This window comes from Taudactylus pleione, unplaced genomic scaffold (assembly GCF_031769625.1).
Source record: "Taudactylus pleione unplaced genomic scaffold, aTauple2 ptg000201l, whole genome shotgun sequence".
Lineage (NCBI taxonomy): Eukaryota > Metazoa > Chordata > Amphibia > Anura > Myobatrachidae > Taudactylus > Taudactylus pleione.
Genome location: NW_028284603.1, coordinates 61,409,324 through 61,432,710, shown reverse-complemented (window position 1 = coordinate 61,432,710; position 23,387 = coordinate 61,409,324). Strand labels below are relative to the sequence as shown.

Genomic DNA, 23,387 nt, shown 5'->3' with positions numbered 1-23,387 from the left:
GTCACAGTGTTTTGGTGATGGGGGAGTTACAGGCTGTCAGTGTATGGTGATAGGAACACATGCTGTCACAGTGTTTGGTGATGGGGGAGTCAGGCTGTTACAGTGTATGGTGATAAAAACACAGGCTGTCACAGTGTTTGGTGCTGTGCATGGGTCACAGATTGTCACAGTGTTGTGATAGGGGAGTCACAAGCTGTCACAGTGTCTGGTGCTGTGCATGGGTCACAGATTGTCACAGTGTTTGGTGATGGGGAGTCACAGGCTGTCGCAGTGTTTGGTGATGGTGGGTCATAGGCTGTCACAGTGTTTGGTAATGGGGGGGTCACAGGCTGTCACAGTGTTTGGTGCTATGCATGGGTTACAGATTGTCACAGTGTCTGGTGATGGTGGAGTCACAAGCTGTCACAGTGTCTGGTGATAGGAACACAGGCTGTCACAGTGTTTGGTGGTGGGGGAATCACAGGCTGTCACAGTGTTTGGTGATAGGGGAGTCACAGGCTGTCACAGTGTTTGGTGCTGTGCATGGGTCACAGATTGCCACAATGTCGTGATGGGGGAGTCACAGGCTGTCACAGTGTTTGGTCATGTGCATGGGTCACAGATTGTCACAGTGTTGAGATGGGGGAGTCACAGGCTGTCACAGTGTTTGGTCATGTGCATGGGTCACAGATTGTCACAGTGTTGTGATGGGGGAGTCACAGGCTGTCACAGTGTCTGATGCTGTGCATGGGTCACAGATTGTCAGTGTTGTGATGGGGGAGTCACAGGCTGTCACAGTGTATGGTGATAGGAACACAGGCTGTCACAGTGTTTGGTGATGGGGGAGTCACAGGCTGTCACAGTGTATGGTGATAGGAACACAGGCTGTCACAGTGTTTGGTGATGGGGGAGTCACAGGCTGTCACAGTGTATGGTGATAGGAACACAGGCTGTCACAGTGTCTGATGCTGTGCATGGGTCACAGATTGTCACAGTGTTTGGTGGTGGAGGAATCACAGGCTGTCATGGTGTTTGGTGATGGGGGAGTTGCAGGCTGTCACTGTGTTTGGTGATGGGGGAGTTGCAGGCTGTCACTGTGTTTGGTGATGGGGGAGTTGCAGGCTGTCACTGTGTTTGGTGATGGGGGAGTTACAGGCTGTCACTGTGTTTGGTGATGGGGGAGTTGCAGGCTATCACTGTGTTTGGTGATGGGGGAGTTGCAGGCTGTCACTGTGTTTGGTGATGGTGGAGTCACAAGCTGTCACAGTGTATGGTGATAGGAACACAGGCTGTCACAGTGTTTGGTGATGGGGGAGTTGCAGGCTGTCACAGTGTTTTGGTGATGGGGGAGTTACAGGCTGTCAGTGTATGGTGATAGGAACACATGCTGTCACAGTGTTTGGTGATGGGGGAGTCAGGCTGTTACAGTGTATGGTGATAAAAACACAGGCTGTCACAGTGTTTGGTGCTGTGCATGGGTCACAGATTGTCACAGTGTTGTGATAGGGGAGTCACAAGCTGTCACAGTGTCTGGTGCTGTGCATGGGTCACAGATTGTCACAGTGTTTGGTGATGGGGAGTCACAGGCTGTCGCAGTGTTTGGTGATGGTGGGTCATAGGCTGTCACAGTGTTTGGTAATGGGGGGGTCACAGGCTGTCACAGTGTTTGGTGCTATGCATGGGTTACAGATTGTCACAGTGTCTGGTGATGGTGGAGTCACAAGCTGTCACAGTGTCTGGTGATAGGAACACAGGCTGTCACAGTGTTTGGTGATAGGGGAGTTGCATGCTGTCACAGTGTTTGGTGATGGGGGAATTACAGGCTGTCACAGTGTATGGTGATAGGAACACAGGCTGTCACTGTGTTTGGTGATGGGGGAGTCACAGGCTGTCACAGTGTTTGGTGATGGGGGAGTCACAGGCTGTCAGTGTCTGGTGCTGTGCATGGGTCACAGATTGTCACAGTTTTGTGATGGGGGAGTCACAGGCTGTCACAGTGTCTGATGCTGTGCATGGCTCACAGATTGTCACAGTGTTTGGTGATGGGGGAGTCACAGGCTGTCACAGTGTCTGTTGCTGTGCATGGGTCACAGATTGTCACAGTGTTTGGTGGTGGAGGAATCACAGGGTGTCATGGTGTTTGGTGATGGGGGAGTTGCAGGCTGTCACTGTGTTTGGTGATGGGGGAATTACAGGCTGTCACAGTGTATGGTGATAGGAACACAGGCTGTCACAGTGTTTGGTGATGGGGGAGTTACAGGCTGTCACAGTGTATGGTGATAGGAACACATGCTGTCACAGTGTTTGGTGATGGGGGAGTCAGGCTGTCACAGTGTATGGTGATAGGAACACAGGCTGTCAGTGTTTGGTGCTGTGCATGGGTCACAGATTGTCACAGTGTCTGGTGATGGGGAGTCACAGGCTGTCGCAGTGTTTGGTGATGGTGGGTCATAGGCTGTCACAGTGTTTGGTAATGGGGGGGTCACAGGCTGTCACAGTGTTTGGTGCTATGCATGGGTTACAGATTGTCACAGTGTCTGGTGATGGTGGAGTCACAAGCTGTCACAGTGTCTGGTGATAGGAACACAGGCTGTCACAGTGTTTGGTGATGGGGGAGTCACAGGCTGTCACAGTGTTTGGTGATGGGGGAGTCACAGGCTGTCACAGTGTCTGGTGCTGTGCATGGGTCACAGATTGTCACAGTTTTGTGATGGGGGAGTCACAGGCTGTCACAGTGTCTGATGCTGTGCATGGCTCACAGATTGTCACAGTGTTTGGTGATGGGGGAGTCACAGGCTGTCACAGTGTCTGTTGCTGTGCATGGGTCACAGATTGTCACAGTGTTTGGTGGTGGAGGAATCACAGGCTGTCATGGTGTTTGGTGATGGGGGAGTTGCAGGCTGTCACAGTGTTTGGTGATGGGGGAATTACAGGCTATCACAGTGTATGGTGATAGGAACACAGGCTGTCACAGTGTATGGTGATAGGAACACAGGCTGTCACAGTGTTTGGTGATGGGGGAGTCAGGCTGTCACAGTGTATGGTGATAGGAACACAGGCTGTCACAGTGTTTGGTGCTGTGCATGGGTCACAGATTGTCACAGTGTTGTGATGGGGGAGTCACAAGCTGTCACAGTGTCTGGTGCTGTGCATGGGTCACAGATTGTCACAGTGTTTGGTGATGGGGAGTCACAGGCTGTCGCAGTGTTTGGTGATGGTGGGTCATAGGCTGTCACAGTGTTTGGTAATGGGGGGGGTCACAGGCTGTCACAGTGTTTGGTGCTATGCATGGGTTACAGATTGTCACAGTGTCTGGTGATGGTGGAGTCACAAGCTGTCACAGTGTCTGGTGATGGTGGAGTCACAAGCTGTCACAGTGTCTGGTGATGGTGGAGTCACAAGCTGTCACAGTGTCTGGTGATGGTGGAGTCACAAGCTGTCACAGTGTCTGGTGATGGTGGAGTCACAAGCTGTCACAGTGTCTGGTGATAGGAACACAGGCTGTCACAGTGTCTGGTGATGGGGGAGTCACAGGCTGTCAAAGTGTATGGTGATAGGAACACAGGCTGTCACAGTGTTTGGTGATGGGGGAGTCGCAGGCTGTCACAGTGTTTGGTGATGGGAGAGTCGCAGGCTGTCACAGTGTTTGGTGATGGGGGAGTCGCAGGCTGTCACAGTGTTTGGTGATGGGGGAGTCGCAGGCTGTCACAGTGTTTGGTGCTGTGCATGGGTCACAGATTGTCACAGTGTTTGGTGATGGGGGAGTTACAGGCTGTCACAGTGTTTGGTGATGGGGGAGTTACAGGCTGTCACAGTGTCTGGTGATAGGATCACAGGCTGTCACAGTGTCTGGTGATAGGAACACAGGCTGTCACAGTGTTTGGTGATGGAGGAGTTGCAGGCTGTCACAGTGTTTGGTGATGGTGGAGTCACAAGCTGTCACAGTGTCTGGTGATGGGTGAGTCACAGGCTGTCAAAGTGTATGGTAATAGGAACACAGTCTGGTATTACGTGTGATGTACAATGTTTATAATATGCTGCTCAGTACTAGGTATGATGCTTTGTTATCTTGCCGGCGCTCACCACCACACCTCTATAACTGTATGCCCTTAACTGAATTCCTGCCCTCTAACTTCTATGGAAATGTTTTCTCCGTCCTGCCTTGTAGCCAGTTTGCTAAGGAGAATGCAGGAATAGTAAGAGTATAGTTTCCATATTGGATCTCCATACCCACCGGGGAAGGCCCAGAAGGGGAGCCAGTATCCACTGCAGAAGCCATCTCTTAACGTTTACTATCTGAGATGCATAGTAAATGGTATGGTGATAGGAACACAGGCTGTCACTGTGTTTGGTGATGGGGGAGTCACAGGCTGTCACAGTATTTGGTGATGGGTGAGTCACAGGCTGTCACTGTGTTTGGTGATGGGGGAGTCACAGGCTGTCACTGTGTTTGGTGATGGGGGAGTCACAGGCTGTCACTGTGTTTGGTGATGGGGGAGTCACAGGCTGTCACTGTGTTTGGTGATGGGGGAGTCACAGGCTGTCACTGTGTTTGGTGATGGGGGAGTCACAGGCTGTCACAGTGTTTGGTGATGGGGGAGTCACAGGCTGTCACAGTGTCTGTTGCTGTGCATGGGTCACAGATTGTCACAGTGTTTGGTGGTGGAGGAATCACAGGGTGTCATGGTGTTTGGTGATGGGGGAGTTGCAGGCTGTCACTGTGTTTGGTGATGGGGGAATTACAGGCTGTCATAGTGTCTGGTGATAGGATCACAGGCTGTCACAGTGTCTGGTGATAGGAACACAGGCTGTCACGGTGTTTGGTGCTATGCATGGGTTCCAGATTGTCACAGTGTCTGGTGATGGTGGAGTCACAAGCTGTCACAGTGTCTGGTGATGGTTGAGTCACAGGCTGTCACAGTGTCTGGTGATAGGATCACAGGCTGTCACAGTGTTTGGTGGTGGGGGAATCACAGGCTGTCACAGTGTCTGGTGATGGGGGAGTCACAGGCTGTCACAGTGTCTGGTGATAGGATCACAGGCTGTCACAGTGTTTGGTGGTGGGGGAATCACAGGCTGTCACAGTGTTTGGTGATGTAGGAGTTACAGGCTGTCACAGTGTATGGTGATAGGAACACAGGCTGTCACAGTGTTTGGTGATGGGGGAGTTGCAGGCTGTCACAGTGTTTTGGTGATGGGGGAGTTATAGGCTGTCACAGTGTATGGTGATAGGAACACAGGCTGTCACAGTGTTTGGTGATGGGGAGTTACAGGCTGTCGCAGTGTTTGGTGATAGGAACACAGGCTGTCACAGTGTTTTGGTGATGGGGGAGTTGCAGGCTGTCACAGTGTATGGTGATAGGATCACAGGCTGTCACAGTGTTTGGTGGTGGGGGAATCACAGGCTGTCACAGTGTTTGGTGATGGTGGAGTTACAGGCTGTCATAGTGTATGGTGATAGGAACACAGGCTGTCACAGTGTTTGGTGATGGGGGAGTTGCAGGCTGTCACAGTGTTTTGGTGATGGGGGAGTTATAGGCTGTCACAGTGTATGGTGATAGGAACACAGGCTGTCCCAGTGTTTGGTGATGGGGAGTTACAGGCTGTCGCAGTGTTTGGTGATAGGAACACAGGCTGTCACAGTGTTTGGTAATGGGGGAGTTGCAGGCTGTCACAGTGTTTGGTGATGGGGGAGTTACAGGCTGTCACAGTGTATGGTGATAGGAACACAGGCTGTCACAGTGTTTGGTGATGGGGGAGTCACAGGCTGCAAAAGTGTATGGTGATAGGAACACAGTCTGGTATTACGTGTGCTGTACAATGTTTATAATATGCTGCTCAGTACTAGGTATGATGCTTTGTTATCTTGCCGGCGCTCACCACCACACCTCTATAACTGTATGCCCTTAACTGAATTGCTGCCCTCTAACTTCTATGGAAATGTTTTCTCCGTCCTGCCTTGTAGCCAGTTTGCTAAGGATAATGCAGGAATAGTAAGAGTAAAGTTTCCATATTGGATCTCCATACCCACCGGGGAAGGCCCAGAAGGGGAGCCAGTATCCACTGCAGAAGCCATCTCTTAACGTTTACTATCTGAGATGCATAGTAAATGGTCAGAATGGAAGCTAACCGCTCCATCCCCATCCAAAAAAATTAAAATAGTTTGTCATTTTGATGACATCCTAGAACTTGTGTTGACCTGAATAAAGGAAATCATAAAGTCAAGAGCCCTAAACAGGGAGAGACTTGCATCCTGGACTCCCATTGAATGGTGACAACTTGTAGTTGGCTGTACAGATAGCCTATATGGTATGCAGTCATATAGTTGACAGTCACCGTGTCGATATTCATAATGTCAACACCAAAACACAGTTATGATTTTGATATGGTTAAAATGTCGACATAGACAGAATGTAAACATATGAAATGATGACATGAGCATTAGGCCTAGGGTTAATGTTCGGTATAGTGCAGAAATAGCGTGCCAACATTGTGACCATGTCGACATTTCATCAGTGTTGGCATGGGCAATGTCAACATGATAAATGTGTTAGCAGGTTCCCTGTCGACATTCTGAACGTCAACATTTTCACTGTCGACCTAATAATCCAGACCTGTCTATATATAACTCTTGTTATCATTTAAAAAAAAAAAAAAGTAGTGTATTTGTGTCAACCACATTGCGGGTGTATAATCTGTTTCCCTACACACAGCTTGCTACACATCTAAGCTCCACTGCTACCAGGGAGGTTCAATAGATAAGGTAATAAGACCTCTCATTGCGTAGATTTATTCAACTCCTACATATACATACAGTCATTTGCATAAATATTGGGACATTAACAGAATTTTCATATTTTGGCCTCTATTCACCACCACAATGGCTTTGAAATGAAACAAACAAGATGTGCTTTAACTACAGACTTTCAGATTTCATTTGAGGGTAATTACATCCAAATCAGGTGAACGGTGTAGGAATTACAACGGTTTCTATATGTGCCTCCCACTTTTTAAGGGGCCAAAAATAATGGGACAAACTAAATAATCCTAAATCTAACTTTCACTTTTTTAATACTTTGTTGCAAATCCTTTGCAGGCAATTACAGCCTGAAGTTTGGAACGCATAGACATCTCCAGACGCTGGGTTTCATCCCTGGGGATGCTCTGCCAGGCCTCTACTGCAAATGTCTTCAGTTCGTGCTTGTTCTTGGGGCATTTTCCCTTCAGTTTTGTCTTCATCAAGTGAAATGCATGCTCAATCGGATTCAGGTCAGGGGGTTGACTTGGCCATTGCATAACATTCCACTTTTTTTTCTTTTTGAGAAAAGTTTTTATTAAATTTTCAGATTATAAAGTACATCCCTAAACACATACAAATCTACTCAAATTGGTATAAACAATAAAGGAATATACCTCTGCTTAGAAGGGCATATAATACCCGGTAATTTTAAGAAGGGTTGAGAAAGAACAGCACGAGTAGAAAAGGGAGAGGAACCACAATAGGCGGGATATTGGGGAATGTTAGTAAGGGAAGACTGGTAAGGGGAAGGCAAAGAGGGGGAAGGAGGCAAACAGAGCGTCCACTGAGAAGCCAAATTCAAGAATGTCTCTCACGGTAAGCTAGCCAAGGGGACCAAATTTCAGTAAATTTATTAGGGCTTTCATGTATTTGGCTAGTGATATATTAAAACTGTGCACACGCCAAATGGTATTAATCAAAGCAGTGTGGGAAGGAGGGTCTGTTTTCTTCCAAGAGGCCGCAATCGCACAGTTAGCTGCGTTAGTAATGTGTCTTATGAGTGCTTGGGTATATTTGTCACAATTATGGATAGGTCTCGGGAATAATAAGACATGCAAGAGGGGAGTGTGATATTGGTGACCGAAAGAATTAGGCGATGAACTTTTGCCCAAAATATCTTAATCTTGGGACAGTGCCACCAAATATGTGCAAAGGTGCCCTCCTCTTCACAGCCTCTCCAACATGTGCCCAGAGGCCTGCGGAAAAATGGCTCAGATACACGTGGGAACCATATACCATCTATATAACCTTTATAAGTATTTTCTTTTATTCTGACACATATTGAAGCTTTTGCCGCCAGCTCGCGAATTTTGGACCACTCCCTAGGTTCCAGGGACTCCCCCATATCCTTCTTCCAAGCTAATTCATGTGGATATTTAAGAGGGCGATTGTGAACAATTAATACATTATAAAGGGTAGAAATAAGGCCTCTGGAGGTAGATCTATATAGACAGAGGGACTCTAAGGGAGAGTATGACGGATGAGACTTAGAGCCGATAGTTGAGGAGAAAAGATGGCGTATTTGAAGATACTGATGAAAACATCTCGTTGGTAAATTAAGTCTGTCATGCAACTCAGAGAATTCTGGGAATGGGCATAGGTGGGAAATATCCCTTAAAAACTTAATGTTATGGGAGACCCACGGAGCGAAGGTCCCAGGGTCTAAACCCGGTAAAAAACCCTTGTTATTCCACAGAGGGGTCATAGGAAGATGATTTTGAATTAGAGAAAAGGTTCTTTTGCAATAATCCCATATAGATAGGGAGAATCGGAGAGTGGGAGCGATGCAGGAGAAATGTGGTCTGTGCTTATGTTCCATCCAAAAAAGGGAGTATGGACAAAGAAAGTTAAGTAGTTGAGCTTCCAGATCTACCCAGTCTCTAGTGTGTGCAGCAGCGTGTGCAAGGACAGTCTGGGATAAAAGAACAGCCAAGTAGTATTTGTGGAAATTAGGTAAACCAAAACCTCCCTCCTTGATGATAGCAGAGAGTACGAAATCTAACCCTGGGTTTGCGACTCGCCCAAATAAATCTGGAAACTAGCCGCTGAAGAGAAGTTAAGAAGTTGGAAGGAACTCTAACTGGGAGGGTTTGAAAGAGATATAGGAATCTCGGGAGTACGTTCATTTTAATAGTGTTAACGCGCCCTATCCATGAAATAAAATGTGTCCCCCATGAATTAAGATCCCAGCGTATCTTATCAAAGAGAGGCGGAAAATTTGCAGAAAATAATTTATCATAAGAATCAGTTAGTTGAATCCCTAGGTACTTCAAGGAATGGGAGCACCATCGAAAATTATAAGATCTGCGCAGTTGAGCTATTGTATTAGGTTCTAGAGATAGAGGTAAAATTTCAGTTTTATCGCTATTAATTTTGAAGTTCGATAAACGTCCATATGTTTGGATTTCAAGACTGCAGGGAGAGAAGATAAGGGATTAGTCAATGTAAGCAGAACATCGTCAGCATACAAGGCTACGGTGTGATTTGTTTGACCTACTTGGATACCTGTAACAGTAGGATTACCTCTGAGCTTAGCCGCCAAAGGTTCCGTAATTAAAGCGAAGAGGAGAGGTGATAAGGGGCATCCTTGTCGAGTTCCATTTTGGATATCGAAAGGGGGGGAAGCAAATCCATTAGCTAAAACTAGGGCAGAGGGATTATAGTATAGAGAGGCCACTCCATTTAGAAAATCTCTGTGAAAGCCAAATGCGTGCACAGTAGATTTCACGAAGGTCCAGTCAACCCTGTCAAAGGCAAGGCCACCAACAGGGCGGGGAGTGATTTAGTGTTAGCAAAATTGATAAGATCAATAATTTTACGCGTATTATCGGAGGCCTGTCGACCCGGTATAAAACCCACTTGATTTAAATGAACCAGGTAAGGGATGACTAATGCCAGACGGGAGGCAAGAATTTTAGCGAAGATTTTTAAATCCACATTTAGAAGGGAGATCGGCCGGTAGCTAGAGCACAGACTAGGTTCTCTGCCTTCTTTGTGTATGACCACTATTTCCGCCCTGGTGGTGGCCTCGTCAAACTTCCGGCCAGACAAAAATGAATTGAAAAGGTTCAATAACAGGGGAGACAGAGAAAATTTTTTTTTCTTATGGAAGGCCGCATGAAAGCCATCTGGGCCAGGAGCAGAAGAGGATTTCATGGACTTCACAGCACTTTCAAGTTCCTCGGCAGTAACCGCTTCGTTAAGAGCGGACAGTTGGGAGGAAGAGAGACTGGGTAGATCACAAGAGGAGAGATATTCCCTAGTAGCATCCAAAAGGGAGGAAGGCGATAACTCATGTTTCCGAAGGCCGTAGAGAGAGGAGTAAAAATCTTTAAAGCTATTTGCTATGGATTTTGGGTCATAGTGTGTTTTACCAGATGAATCTTTAATGTGCATAATTTCTATTTTTAGTTCGTTTAGTTTGAAGCTTACGTGCAAGAATGGCGTCAGCTTTGTCTCCCCGTTCGTAAAATCTTTGCTGTAACCATTTAAGGGTACTAGAGGCTTTGGACGAGAGAAGTTGATTTAGTTGGCCCCTGTATAGACGTAGTTGTCTAAAAAATTTGTCTTTAGGGAATTGATGGCATTTTTCTGTCATAGATGTAATTTGAGCTTCTAAGTTCGCTATCTTTTCCCTCTCAGCTTTTTTACGGGTAGAGGAGATCTGAAGAAAATGGCCGCGAAGTGAGGCTTTAAGAGCCTCCCAATTTATCGCGTGCGAGGTATGATCAGGATCGTTATGTAGGTTGAAATCGGTTATTGCGTGTAGAATTTGGTCGTGTACTTCTTCGCGTAAAAGAAGGAAGTCATCTAATCTCCATTTAAATCGATGAGGGCTAATAGTAGGGAAAGTTGTCTAGTAGGACAGCAGAGTGATCGGACCAGGACACAGGAGAGATCTCTGAGGACCGGAGGATGGGGGTGGAGGTATGATCAACTAAGAGGTCGTCAATTCTGGAGAAAACTCTATGTGAGTGGGAGTACTCACGAGCTGACGGGTACAAGATCCTCTCTGCGTCATATAAATTATGCAGTTTTAATAAAGAAATTAATTTAGTCGATTCACGTACCTGAGTAGGAGAAAACTTGGCAGGGCCAGTGCGATCCATGCAAGCAGAGGGAATCACATTGAAGTCTCCACCAATTATAATCTTACCTTTAGCGATTTTAGACAGTTTAGAAAAGACCGTAGAGAGAAAAGCACCTTGAGAAACATTAGGAGCGTATATGTTAGCAATCGTCATTGGGACGCTACCAATAAAGCCTGTAAGGAAAAGATAACGGCCCAAGGGATCAATGTAAGAGGAGTCCACTACAAATGGGGAAGATTGATGCAGGAGTATTGCAACTCCTTTAGATTTATGGTCAGTGGAAGCATAATAGGCATGGGGGAATGTTTTGTTCGTCAAATTTGGATGACTATTAAGAAAGTGAGTCTCTTGCAATAAGGCTATGTGGATTTGTCGTCGCTTAAGGTACTGTAGGGTCATGGTTCGCTTTTGGGGGGAGTTGAGACCATTTACATTAAGAGAGATTAGTTTCAGCGACATCGGAAGTTTGTTAGGAAAGCTCTTAGATTGGGATTGCAGGCCCAATGAACACTCAATGCCAACGGGGAGGTAGGGAGAAAAGGGTGAGGAGTAGGAAGGATTGTTAGTATGGGACGGGGAGGGGAGATAGTAGGAACTGCATCCGTTCCACAGAAAGCAGCAACAGTGCAATAGAAAAAGCACATCCTGTGCACTTGGGGCTCGGGGGTGGTAGCGCAAAGGACATAAAACATGGATAATGTTATGTGACAAACAGAACTAGCGTGGGGAACCTAGAAGATTCAAACAGCAACTATCCAATTGAGATTATATGAATCTCGCGCTCTTAGCACATCAGCGAAAAAAGAAAAAGAAAATAAGAATATAGTTAAGAGAGGCAATAGGCCCATAGGTTAAGAGAAAAAAAAATACATAAAAATTAGAGAAAGAGTGGAGACGTTTAGAGAAGGACAGGTTTGAGAGAAGTGGCATCACAATATAGTCTTTAAACAGCAATGACAGTTTAATCAATATGGATAAAATATAAATCTGCTCTATGACGTTGAGGCTAGAGATAGCAAGAAAGGACCATGTATATAATAGGTGTTTCATAGGTATCATCAAAATAGGTGCAACATGGACCAATCCCAATCAATCTCCAGGCACAAAGCTCACTATTGAAAAAACATCTCAGTAAACATAAAACAATAAATCACTTAGCAAAAATAAACCTCTTATAAGTTGGGAGACTTGCCATAGAGTGCATAGATCTAGTTCCTAATGCTCCTCCCAAACATCCAAAATATCTAATCAGAAAAAACATCAAAATATTCCTTAATAATAAGAATCATAAAATGCAAAGATCCGATCCAAAAGAAAGAGGGAAAAACAATTGAGTCGAGAAAAAAAGAAAATCTGGAACCACTGTATGGATGAGAGCGTCTCAGGCTTTAGACCATTCTGGGGACGGGGATGACCGTCACGTAGATCCTCCATCAGTTGATGTAATAGGTGGAGGAAGTGCGATGCCCAGAGTGGAAAGCAGAACAAGTCCCTCTTCTGGCGTCTTGATTTTATAGGAGTGGCCGTCATGAGACACAGAAAGATGAAAAGGAAACCCCCATCTATATTTGATTTTGTTGTTTCGGAGGGATTTTGTGACATTTAAGAGATCTCTGCGCTTCTTCAGAGTGGAGGGGGCCAGATCTTGAAACATCTGAAGATTATGGCCACGGAATGAGATGGTAGGTGAGAAACGGACTGAAGAAAGGAGCTTGTCCTTGGTTTTGTAATAGTGAAAGCGGACTAGTACGTCCCGAGGAGGTTGATCAGGTGGCAGCTTGGTACGCAGAGCTCTGTGGGCACGGTCCAACTGTAGGGAATCTATGGAGGAATCCGGCAGGCACTAAAGGAACAATCCCTCTAAATATTCAGGGAGCGCATCGGAGTCAATTGATTCAGGAATGTTTCTGAAGCGGATGTTATTGCGTCTGGATCTATTCTCTGCATCTTCCATCTGTTCCTTAAGAATGTCAATTTCAGAACGCATATCTGTTATTTCCTGATTTCTGACATCTTGGAACTGACAGATCTCCTCAACCTTATGCTCGAGGGAGTCCTTTCTTGTACCCAAGGAACCTATCTCTGTTTTGAGAGACGAGTTCATTTTGTATCGTTGTCCGTATCATTTTAGTGATGTCAGAGAAGAGAGACACTGTCGAGTTGTCGTCTGGGAGTCCTGAGGCTGTTTCAGAAGATTGCGGTGAGTGAGCAGACATAAGGCTGGATTTGCTCTTATCTTTGGGTCGAAAAAAATCCGTCGACTCACTCGCAGCAGGCTTTTTATGACGATTAGACATATTGAGTAGTCTGAGTGGATAGAATCAAATGAGTAGTTGTATACGGATTGTAGAGAAAAAAAAAATCACTGATGGCGAGTACAAGGGGTTCAGAAAGAGTAGTTGAGGATGTACTACATAGGAGAGGTCCCCTTTGCTAATAATGAGCTAAGTAGCAGGTTGCATCTTTTCAGGAGAGCAAGAAGACCCTACAAAACATCACAGGTGGAAGCCAGTGAGGCCAGTTAGAAACCAGTTTGGGCCAGACAAATCTTAAGTGAGATAATTTAATTGGAGGTCTTGTCGCTTATGTAGGATGAGGGAGTCCCCAATAAGTTACCCTCATTTATAGAACACTAGTGCCTGATGGAGGAAGAATTCTTCAGCTGTGTGGGTGTCTCAGAAGAAGGCCAGCATTTAGTAAGTGGAGGAAGCTGTTCTGGCAGTCCATATATCGATGCAATCAGGGCAGTGTTGAAGGTCGTGATCAGCTGATCTGCCAGAGCATAAGTAGTTAAAATAGCGGACTGGCGCGACTCACAGCACCCTATAGGGCCGCCTTTTCGGTAGTCCAGAGGAGGCAGTGGGGTAGTCTCCACCAGGAGGGCCCCAACGGGAGAGGGCAGTGATGTGCTGCAGGAGGCAGCGGATGTCCGCGGTCAGCAGCAGCAGGAGAGGTCCGCGGCGGCAGCCGCGATGGAGATGTGGCTCCTTACAGATCTACCCCAAGGACTCCGGTAGAGGTAATAGGGGAGCCTCAAGCAGGAGGGTCCCCACGGGAAGAGGTGGCAGTCGCGACGGGAGCGCAGTTGGTGGTCTGTGCTGCTCCAAACTCGAGGCCGCAGCTGCAGAGAGGAAAACAGGCCTCACTTGGGGATAGGGCTCAAAGTCTCTCCAGAGCTCAGAGAGCGGGACCAGGGTGGCCCGGGCACTTATTGACCACTGAGCGTGGGTGATTTAATTAAATATGTGCTGCTTGTGCTCTAAAAAGGACAGGTATGGCAGGAGCTGTATAACACCACGTCTGTCCTGTTTGCCAGCTAGGCCACTCCCCAACATTACCCTTTTTAGCCTTAAAAAAACTCTTTGGTTGCTTTTGCAGTATGCTTCGGGTCATTGTCTATCTGCACTGTGAAGCGCCGTCCAATGAGTTCTGAAGCATTTGACTGAATATGAGCATATAATATTGCCCAAAACACTTCAGAATTCATTCTGCTGCTTTTGTCAGCAGTCACATCTTCAATAAATACAAGGGAACCAGTTAAATTGGCAGCCATACATACCTACGCCATGACACTACCACCACCATGCTTCACTGATGAGGTGGTATGTTTTGGATCATGAGCAGTTCCTTTCCTTCTCCATACTCTTCTCTTCCCATCACTCTGGTACAAGTTGATCTTTGTCTCATCTGTCCAAAGGATGTTGTTCCAGAACTGTAATGGCTTTTTTAGATGTTTGGCAAACTCTATTCTGGTCTTCCTGTTTTTGAGGCTTACCAATGGTTTATATCTTGTGGTGAACCCTCTATATTCACTCTTGTGAAGTCTTCTCTTGATTGTTGACTTTGACACATATACATCTACCTCCTGGAGAGTGTTCTTGATTTGGCCAACTGTTGTGAAGGGGTTTTTCTTCACCAAGGAAATAATTCTTTTGTCATCCACCACAGTTGTTTTCCGTGGTCTTCCGGGTCTTTTGGTGTTGCTGAGCTCTCCGGTGCGTTCTTTCTTTTTAAGAATGTTCCAAACAGTTGATTTGGCCACACCTAATGTTTTTGCTATCTCTCTGATGGGTTTGTTTTGATTTTTCAGCCTAATGATGGCTTGCTTCACTGATAGTGACAGCTCTTTGGATCTCATATTGAGAGTCGACATCAACTGATTCCAAATGCAAATGTCACACCTACAATTAAGTCCAGACCTTTTACCTGCTTAATTGATAATGAAATAATGAGCAAATAACCCACACCTGTCCATGAAATAGCTTTTGAGTTGATAGTCCCATTACTTTTGGCCCCTTAAAAAGTGGGAGGCACATATAGAAACCGTTGTAATTCCTACACCGTTCACCTGATTTGGATGTAATTACCCTCAAATTAAATCTGAAAGTCTGCAGTTAAAGCACATCTTGTTTGTTTCATTTCAAAGCCATTGTGGTGGTGAATAGAGGCCAAAATATGAAAATTCTGTCAATCTCCCAATATTTATGCACCTGACTGTATAACCAATATACTATTGGCCATACTGGCCTCGGTACAGATTATTTTTCCACATAGTCCCTATACTTATCTAAGCACATTTGTTCCAACGGTGCACCAAGGCATCTGTCCCGGCATAGAAGAAATCAGCACCTGAAGCCAGGATGTGGCGGCTTGCTGAACTTTACCGTCTGTTATGAATTGCCTTCTACCCAGGTGCTGCTTCAGTGTTTCAAAGAGATTGAAATCATTTGGTGCCAGGTCAGGGCTGTAGGGAGCATGGTGCTGTACCTACCAATGGTAACGCCATAACAATTTACACGTGTGGTTGGAGTCTGGACTGGCGTTAGCGTGCAGCAATACGACACCTGTTCGCAGCAACCCAGGTTGTCTTCAACTAATTGCCCTCTGCACCTGGCTCAATGTATCACAGTAGTGGGCAGCATTCACAGTATCTCCCTTGGTGAGGAAATCAACAAGAAGCACGCCCTTATGGTTCTAAAACACTTTCGCCATGAACTTCTTTGCTGATGGAGTTGGTGGGGGCGATGCGTGTTTCCATGTCATGCATGCTTGGCCTCCGTTGTCACATGATGCACCCACGTTAATCACCTGTAACAATATGCTGCAGGAACTGCTCTCCCTCCTCATGGTATCGTGTCAAGTGCATGAGAGACAATCCCATCCTATTGGTATTGTGAACTTCTGAGAGTTGCTCGGTACCCAGCATGAACATTTTTTCCTGTACCCCATTACTCATTAATGATGTTGTGCACAGAACCCACTGAGATGTTCAGTTCATTAGCAAGAGCATTAACTCAAATCCATCTGTCTTCCTGAATCAGACCTTCAATGCGGCACAAATTGTCATCTGTGGCGGACACGCTTGGCCGGCCGGATCGCTGCTCATCTTAAATGTCTGTCCTGCTGTTATCAAAAGCAGTGCACCAAACCCAAACCTGTTTCCATGACATGACGTTATCACCGTACACCACGACAAGTTGGAGATGAATTTCAGCTGCTGATGTGCCCTTTATATGCAGAAATCTGATCACACAATACACCTCAGTGTATGACCATGGTTCTGTCAGCCTCGTCATCTTATTGATGTTGGGACGAAATGACTGATATGAGGCGCAGTCTAATTGTTGGTAGGGGAAGCAGTGAGCTACCTGCTCTGGCCTGGCTGGAAATTAGAATGAAATAGAGAAGATTATACACGTGAGAGGTCTTATTACCTTACTTATTGAACCACCCTCGTATTTCTATGTGTTTTCCGGATGCGCCGCTTCTGATACTTCAAAACAAATACCCTCTCTTTAGACCTATAGTAAAGTCAATTGCACTCTCAAATTAACCAGTTCAGGTCTTCAAATGAGAAACTGCCTCGTTTAAAATGACTGTCACACTTAAGGTGCCTACACACTTTTTTTTTTGACACAATCTGGGCGATTCTATCGCATTGGAACGACAGATCGTGTAAAAAATGGCCAAATCGTGAGACCCCACTCACAATCACGAAGCGATGCGCGTCCCCGCTGGTCGCACATCGCATCGTCAGATCTGCCGTGCTGATCTGCCAATCTAGGACACGATGCACTGGAAAAAGTCTGGATGCAGGAGAGATCGTTTGCAGATTGGACACCAAATCGTGTGCAGAGCTGCCGGGGAGAGTTTCAAGGGAAATCGTGCACGAGGACGGATCGTCAGCAAGTCTGTAAGTGTGTAGGCACCTTTTAGGCTGGGTACACACTGACCGATACATTGGCCGATCAATTGATCGGCCAATGTTTCTTCTGCCTGTCGGCCAGTGTGTACCCGCGATATGTCGGTGAACATCGGCGTTCACCGACATAACGCATTGGCTATGCTGCACAGTCGATGGACAGATATGTCTGCAGACATATCTGTCCTTCGGCAGGTGTGTACATCTGGTCTGCAGACCACCCATACACACACAGCGGCAGCCGCGGGGAGGGAGGGCGGGACACGCCCCCTGGCTGACGGGACCTGCAGGCAGACGCAGATGATGGGCGTTCAGTGTGTATGAATGACCATCATATGCAGATCACTCAATCTGCAGATATATCTGTATAGTGTGTACCACCATTAGACACATGCCTGTCTCTCCCACTTTTCTTGAGTTAGCAGCTGTTTTGTCCCATAATGAGCTCTCCCTGTCACTATTTTGAGTAATTGTATTGAACGGGTGAGCATTCCATGTGTTCAATAAAGGCAAGTTTTGATTTCTTGGGAGTAAATAGGCAGTCTGCTCCTAGCCCATATTGCTAAAGTTTAATAGAAGTGTACTGTATTTGTGCATTGATCTAGGGTTTGGAGAGAAACTGCAAACAACATGTGGGGCTCCCTCTGCCCTCTGTGCTGCAGGAACTGGGGAAGATCCAGAACAGTAAGGATCGAGCTACAGCGCTATTTGAGTGGTTCATTTCTCCCATTAAATCAGCGGCATTCTTCAGGTAGGTGACCATGTCTGCAGTCTCCTGTGTGTGCATAGTGGATTTAGGAGCTCACCCTAATGATGGAAAGCAACTTTAGGTCCAAATAAAATTCTCTCTGTATAATTGTATGAACGTTTGGTGTCACAGGAAAGCAGCACTTTCCACTGAATGTTAGTGATTTGCTTTTTTAGTTAATAAAGCTTCTATATGTACATCATTATACATGCGACAAGCAGTGCAGCATAACTGTCTTGTCTTAGTCGCACTGAAATAAATGTGTATAATGATTTTACAGCAGTAGGTGGCAACAGAGAGGCACTAGGTATCTATTACAAAATGTAAAATTGTTTTTACGCATCACTCTTCAATTTGCGTACAGCGGCGAGAATGGAAGTATCCCCTTAGAGTCAGGTTTTATGTGTAATTATTTCATAGTGGAGATGTAATAGAGGTATGTGTCATAGGGATATGAATCTTGCCTGGCTGCATACTCTGTATTACTTCCTATCTAATTAGTATGCCGCATACAATTCTCTAGTGTACTATTTATGTCTGCGCTGAGAACCACCATGACATCTTCTGGTGAATAGCTTCCAGCCTTCTCAGTGACACCTAAGACAGCCACGACCTAGATAAGTGATCACTGCACTGTCCTCCTTCCTTGCAGGGATATGTGGGAGAGAAAGCCTGCTCTGATTAGGCGGCACAACACCAAGTATTATGATGGATTCTTTTCCACTTCAGAGTTTCACCGGATTCTCAGAGAAGTGAGTGGCTGGTTTACATTGTAATACTAACAGTTCTGTATTTGTAAACTCTTTATTAAAATATACCGTAGGTTCTGTATATTGGCCTTTTGGGTAATCCGATAAAATATACTATATGCAATGCTGCCATCTGCATAATTGTTCTATGTTACTGTTGTATTCTCATATTATTGCTCACATTATTCGTCTGTTTCAAATCTAGGATAATGTACAGTTTGGCGTTAACTTGGATGTCACAAGTTATACTGATGGAGTACGAATGACCCATAATCCTCCTGGCAGAGCCCTGCCCATGGTTGTATGGGACTATTACAAGGTGAGCAAGAACTGATTACTGATTTGGTGTCTACATACTGATGTGGTGATGTGATGTGTTCTAGTGGTGAACTGCACAGTCCTTTTTATGTCAGAGAGCTCAGTTTATGTATAAACTGTACACTGGATTCCGCGTCTACATCCCAAGTCACTGACTTGATTAAGCCAATCAACTGCCCCCTTTAAAGCAATGCATCTTTCAGCAGACTATTTTTCTTCTTACACATGTTTTCAGCTCATATAAAAGGACAAGCAGATAAACTACACCGCTGTGGTGCCATCAGATGCTGCCAGTGATAGAGAAGGGAGTTAGCTACATCCCATGCTCCCTCTACTATGTTTGGGAGATGTGTATAACTCCATGAGGGTGGGACCCAGTCCTCAAAGGGGGATGTAGTTAAAATGCTGGCAGACGGGATTCCTGCCGCCAATATACCGACTCCAGAATCCTGACTGCCGGCAAAATGCAGACGCCGCTATATCCAGATACCGGCATCGTTATCCCAAACGGCGTAAGCCTGGATGCCTGTAAGTACGGCACTGTCCCCGGGGTTGGGCGGTTAGGTTTAGCCCCCCTGGGGGAACATTAGGGTTAGGTACCTCCCCGGGGAGGGATAGGGTTAGGCAACGGGGAGGGGGGGGGGTTAGGGTTAGACACTATGGGGAGGTTAGGGTTTGGCACCACTAAGGGATGGTAAGGGTTTTGGGGAGGGGGGGAGGATAGGGGCAGGGATAGGGCACTTAACCTCCCCTGTCGGGATCTGCAGTGTTCGGGGTTCCGGCATCAGGATTTGAACCGCCGGTATTGAGCCGCCGGTATTTCATACTACTCACCTCTAAGGAACATAACTGCTGCTGCTGGAGCCAAAGCACTTAGAGCTTAGACTCCTCCAGAGGGTAGTGCACTTTCAGGATTTATTAGAGTCCCTCTAGTGTTAGAGGAAAGCTGTCTGGCGGTGCAGCAGCCTGAATACCGCTGGTCCCCTTTCTGTAGCTTGCTCCTGCAGGGTTTTATATAAACTCTGCACAGAAGCCCAACACTACTGGGACTTACCAGATCTATATTTATGGTAACTTTTAAAACGTCCACATATTTTTCGTCTCATTTTACATAGGTGCACATTCCTTCATAAAATAGTCCTCCATGCTGTACGGAGAGGGGGAAGGAGTACCGGCTACAGATTATTTTATGGAGTTTAATCGGATTATCCACCTTCCTGTGACTTTATTGGCTTTAACCTGTTCTCCTGCAATTTTTGCAAAATGCATTTCTTTATCGTTCAGGTTACCATCTGTATTTTCCGGCCTGTGTGTTAAAAAACACCGATGTTGGCTCCTGAATCGTATACAACAGTATTATTCTTATATTTCAGGCCAACAGAAATGATGATTTCCTGGTGATAATAACACATGGCAGAATAGCCCAGAAAATAGCTAAAAAGAAAAATCAATGTGTGTAGTATAAGTTGCAAGAGAGCATGCCCAAGCCAATGAGTTAGTCACCTGACGGTGGAAAAGTCTTTAAATAGATGTAAATCTATGACCCTTAGTGTGACTTTAACATTTTATTATATTGTTGAAAATTGCTGAATGTTTTTTCTGTACTTACAGAACGGATGTTCACTGAGGTTACTGAACCCACAGGCCTTCTCCGTGACTGTATGGAATGTCTTGTGTATCCTACAGGAGCTTTTTGGAAGCATGGTTGGGGCAAACATGTATGTATTCAATTTACTCTGAGGAAGACCCATATGGCTCATGGCCTGTTAACTGGAGCAGCAGCCAATCCACTGCTACAAGGCAGCACACTGACATTAAAGATTTACCAGGAAAATTGTTTTATTCTTTAGAATTACAATGCAAATAAATTGTCTCCAAATCATGTGGCCAGCATTTATTATCTCTCCCTACTCCCTGGGTGCCCATTAGTGACAGTCATGTGAGTGATGCTCTGTTAATCATGGGAGAATCACACTGTCAGTATGCACACTACAACTGAGTGATGGACCACTCTGCTGTACAACCCATTGAGTGCCGGTACCTGCAACTTCTCATTAATAAGCAAGCGCTGTTACTTTTCCCTTGCTCACCTTCAACTCCCATGATACTCTGGGTGAGCATAATAGAAGTATTAGTTGTCACAGCCTCTGAAACTTATTTTAGATATATAAACTGAATTTCCGCCTAATGTTTTTGCTGCCCAATGTTTCCACAGGTATCTGACTCCTCCTGGCACTCAGGGATTTGCACCACACTATGATGACATTGAGGCTTTTGTGATTCAGCTGGAAGGCAAAAAACACTGGAGGGTCTACAATCCTAGGTTAGTGTTCTCCTGCGGAACACACATTTACTGGAGCAGTGTTGCCAAGAAAATAGAAATCCCCATATTACCTGATTCCTCATATGTACCCTTGCTTTGCCATGACTGGTAGTCGCTGACCACTTTCTGAATAAGTCATTATAACCAAGTGTGCAGGGCTTATTTATTGGGTGAACAATGAGTGTAGAAGATGATTAACATTAACCATCTTACTGGGTTAATATGTGTTAACTGGTTAACATCTTGTATACATGGCAAATAAGCTGCATCCATCAGAACTTTGATATTTTGTTAGTAGAGATTGGGATTGAATGTTTTTAACACTCTTGTCTCTCTCTTACAGGAATAAATCAGAAATTCTCCCTCAGTTCTCAAGTGGTAAGGACCAGCCCGTCCTGCGGGATATATGATATGTGGCGGTTGTCTTCGTACAGAGTGAGTCATTGGGACTCTCTCCGTCGCATGGATCTCTCTTCACGGATGCAAACGGCGAGTTTTTGCATTTGCAGAAGCGACTTTACTCATTTTTGCAAATGCCTGTCGTATTCCTATTACATTGGATGCATCTGTCTTTCCATGAAATAGGGCATTTCGGGCAGGAACTAGGCTTTGACAAAGTGATTGCACTAAACTACCCTGGCTCCTGGGAGTGCTGTGGACGTGGATCAAAGCTCTGTATGTTTCGGAGTCCTGCGTGCGGGAAAGAGAAGTCTGTTTCTGACAGATCTATTGCACCTAGCATGAAGCTGGTGCACGTGCAGATACTAATAATGACGGCTGCGGCTGCCAAGACCAAATCAATAGGCGGCGCTGGTTTCAGCTTGCACACGGACGATCCCCCACATTAGTTGAACAGATACTGGCATTCGCATAAAGTACATGGATTGACCTGTACTCCTCATGATCCTGCTTCCACTAGCTAGTGAACTTATTCTTTTAAATGTCTATATATAAACCTGGGCTTTTGAAAGTTTACATTTGTACATATTAGTATGAAGTTTTCTTCAACTTGCCTGACAAGTTGCCCTAGCAGGGAAAAGTGCACCTAGTAGTGTAATAACCATATAATCACCAAATGATTGGACGACTTTTCAGCCATAAACTTGGTAAACTTTATTTTGTTTTGACAGCGAATTTCAATGACCACAACATTGGGGAACCAATTTTGGAAACCATATTGGAAGCAGGAGACCTTCTGTATTTTCCTAGGGGGTTTATTCACCAGGGAGACTGCCTACCTGATGTGCACTCCCTTCACATAACCGTCTCCTCCTTTCAGCGGAATTGCTGGGCAGACATACTGGACAAGGTGAGAACTAACTTCCTCTTTCACTGACCAATATGGTCTGTATTGAGAGATGAGTTTTGCATGGCTTTAGCTTATAATTTAGGTATATACCAGGCATTCCATAGTCTGGACTCTTGATGGCTAGGAGATACTTACTCCCACTGACTCCTAAATGCCAGAACCACAGGGACTACCAGTTATGGGCCCTATAATTCTACTTTTAGTTGGTATGAGAGTAGATTAGGACTTGAGAGACCCTCCATTTCCTTTTTTTTCTTTGTTTAAACACATCTTATTGAGCGAATCACAATAAAAATACATCAGATAAAAATAAATCTCATAATATTTAAATAGTGTAAAATCTAGAGTATATCAAACAAAAGCACAGTGATTTATTTTTAAGAAAAATATAAGCGCAAGAAAATAATCTCACAGCGATGGTGTGGCTAGCCGTCTGGGGGAAAAAGTAGAGAAAAGAGAGAAGGAAGGGAAATGAAAAGGAAAAAACAGGACCAAAGAAAGAGGGGGCAGTAAGTACATAGAAGTGGGTGGTGACCTCTAATCACAAAGCCTATAAGTAGAAATTAAACCGGATTAAATGGGGAAGAGATATTTTGGTAAATCCGCACAGGGAACCATATTTTGTCAAAGGACTTTGAGGAATGACGTATTATAGCAGTCATATATTCCATTATATACTCGTACCAAATAGGATTGCCTGCATAGATGATGGTATGGGATTTTTCCAGTCGGTTGCTATATGACAGGTCATGGCAGATACAATGTGCCGAAGCAGTTTATTTTGATGCCGGGAGAGGGTGGGAAGATTCAAGGGAAGAAGGAAATATTTAAGATCAAAAGGAATAGTAGCGTCAAATTGGGGCGAGAGG

At 45.3% G+C, this 23,387-nt stretch overlaps 1 protein-coding gene across 3 annotated transcripts in view; it reads left to right on the top strand.

Moving 5' to 3' along the window:
• RIOX1 (ribosomal oxygenase 1) overlaps positions 1 to 23,387 on the top strand; it is a 43,524-nt gene that overhangs the window by 5,068 nt on the left and 15,069 nt on the right. For all 3 annotated transcript variants that reach the window (XM_088477415.1, XM_088477413.1, XM_088477414.1), the window contains exons 3-9: positions 17,677 to 17,822; positions 18,472 to 18,571; positions 18,774 to 18,887; positions 20,498 to 20,604; positions 21,102 to 21,209; positions 21,553 to 21,587; positions 22,340 to 22,518. In XM_088477415.1, coding sequence (XP_088333541.1) covers positions 17,677 to 17,822; positions 18,472 to 18,571; positions 18,774 to 18,887; positions 20,498 to 20,604; positions 21,102 to 21,209; positions 21,553 to 21,587; positions 22,340 to 22,518 — 789 coding nt within the window. The remainder of the gene's footprint in view (positions 1 to 17,676; positions 17,823 to 18,471; positions 18,572 to 18,773; positions 18,888 to 20,497; positions 20,605 to 21,101; positions 21,210 to 21,552; positions 21,588 to 22,339; positions 22,519 to 23,387) is intronic.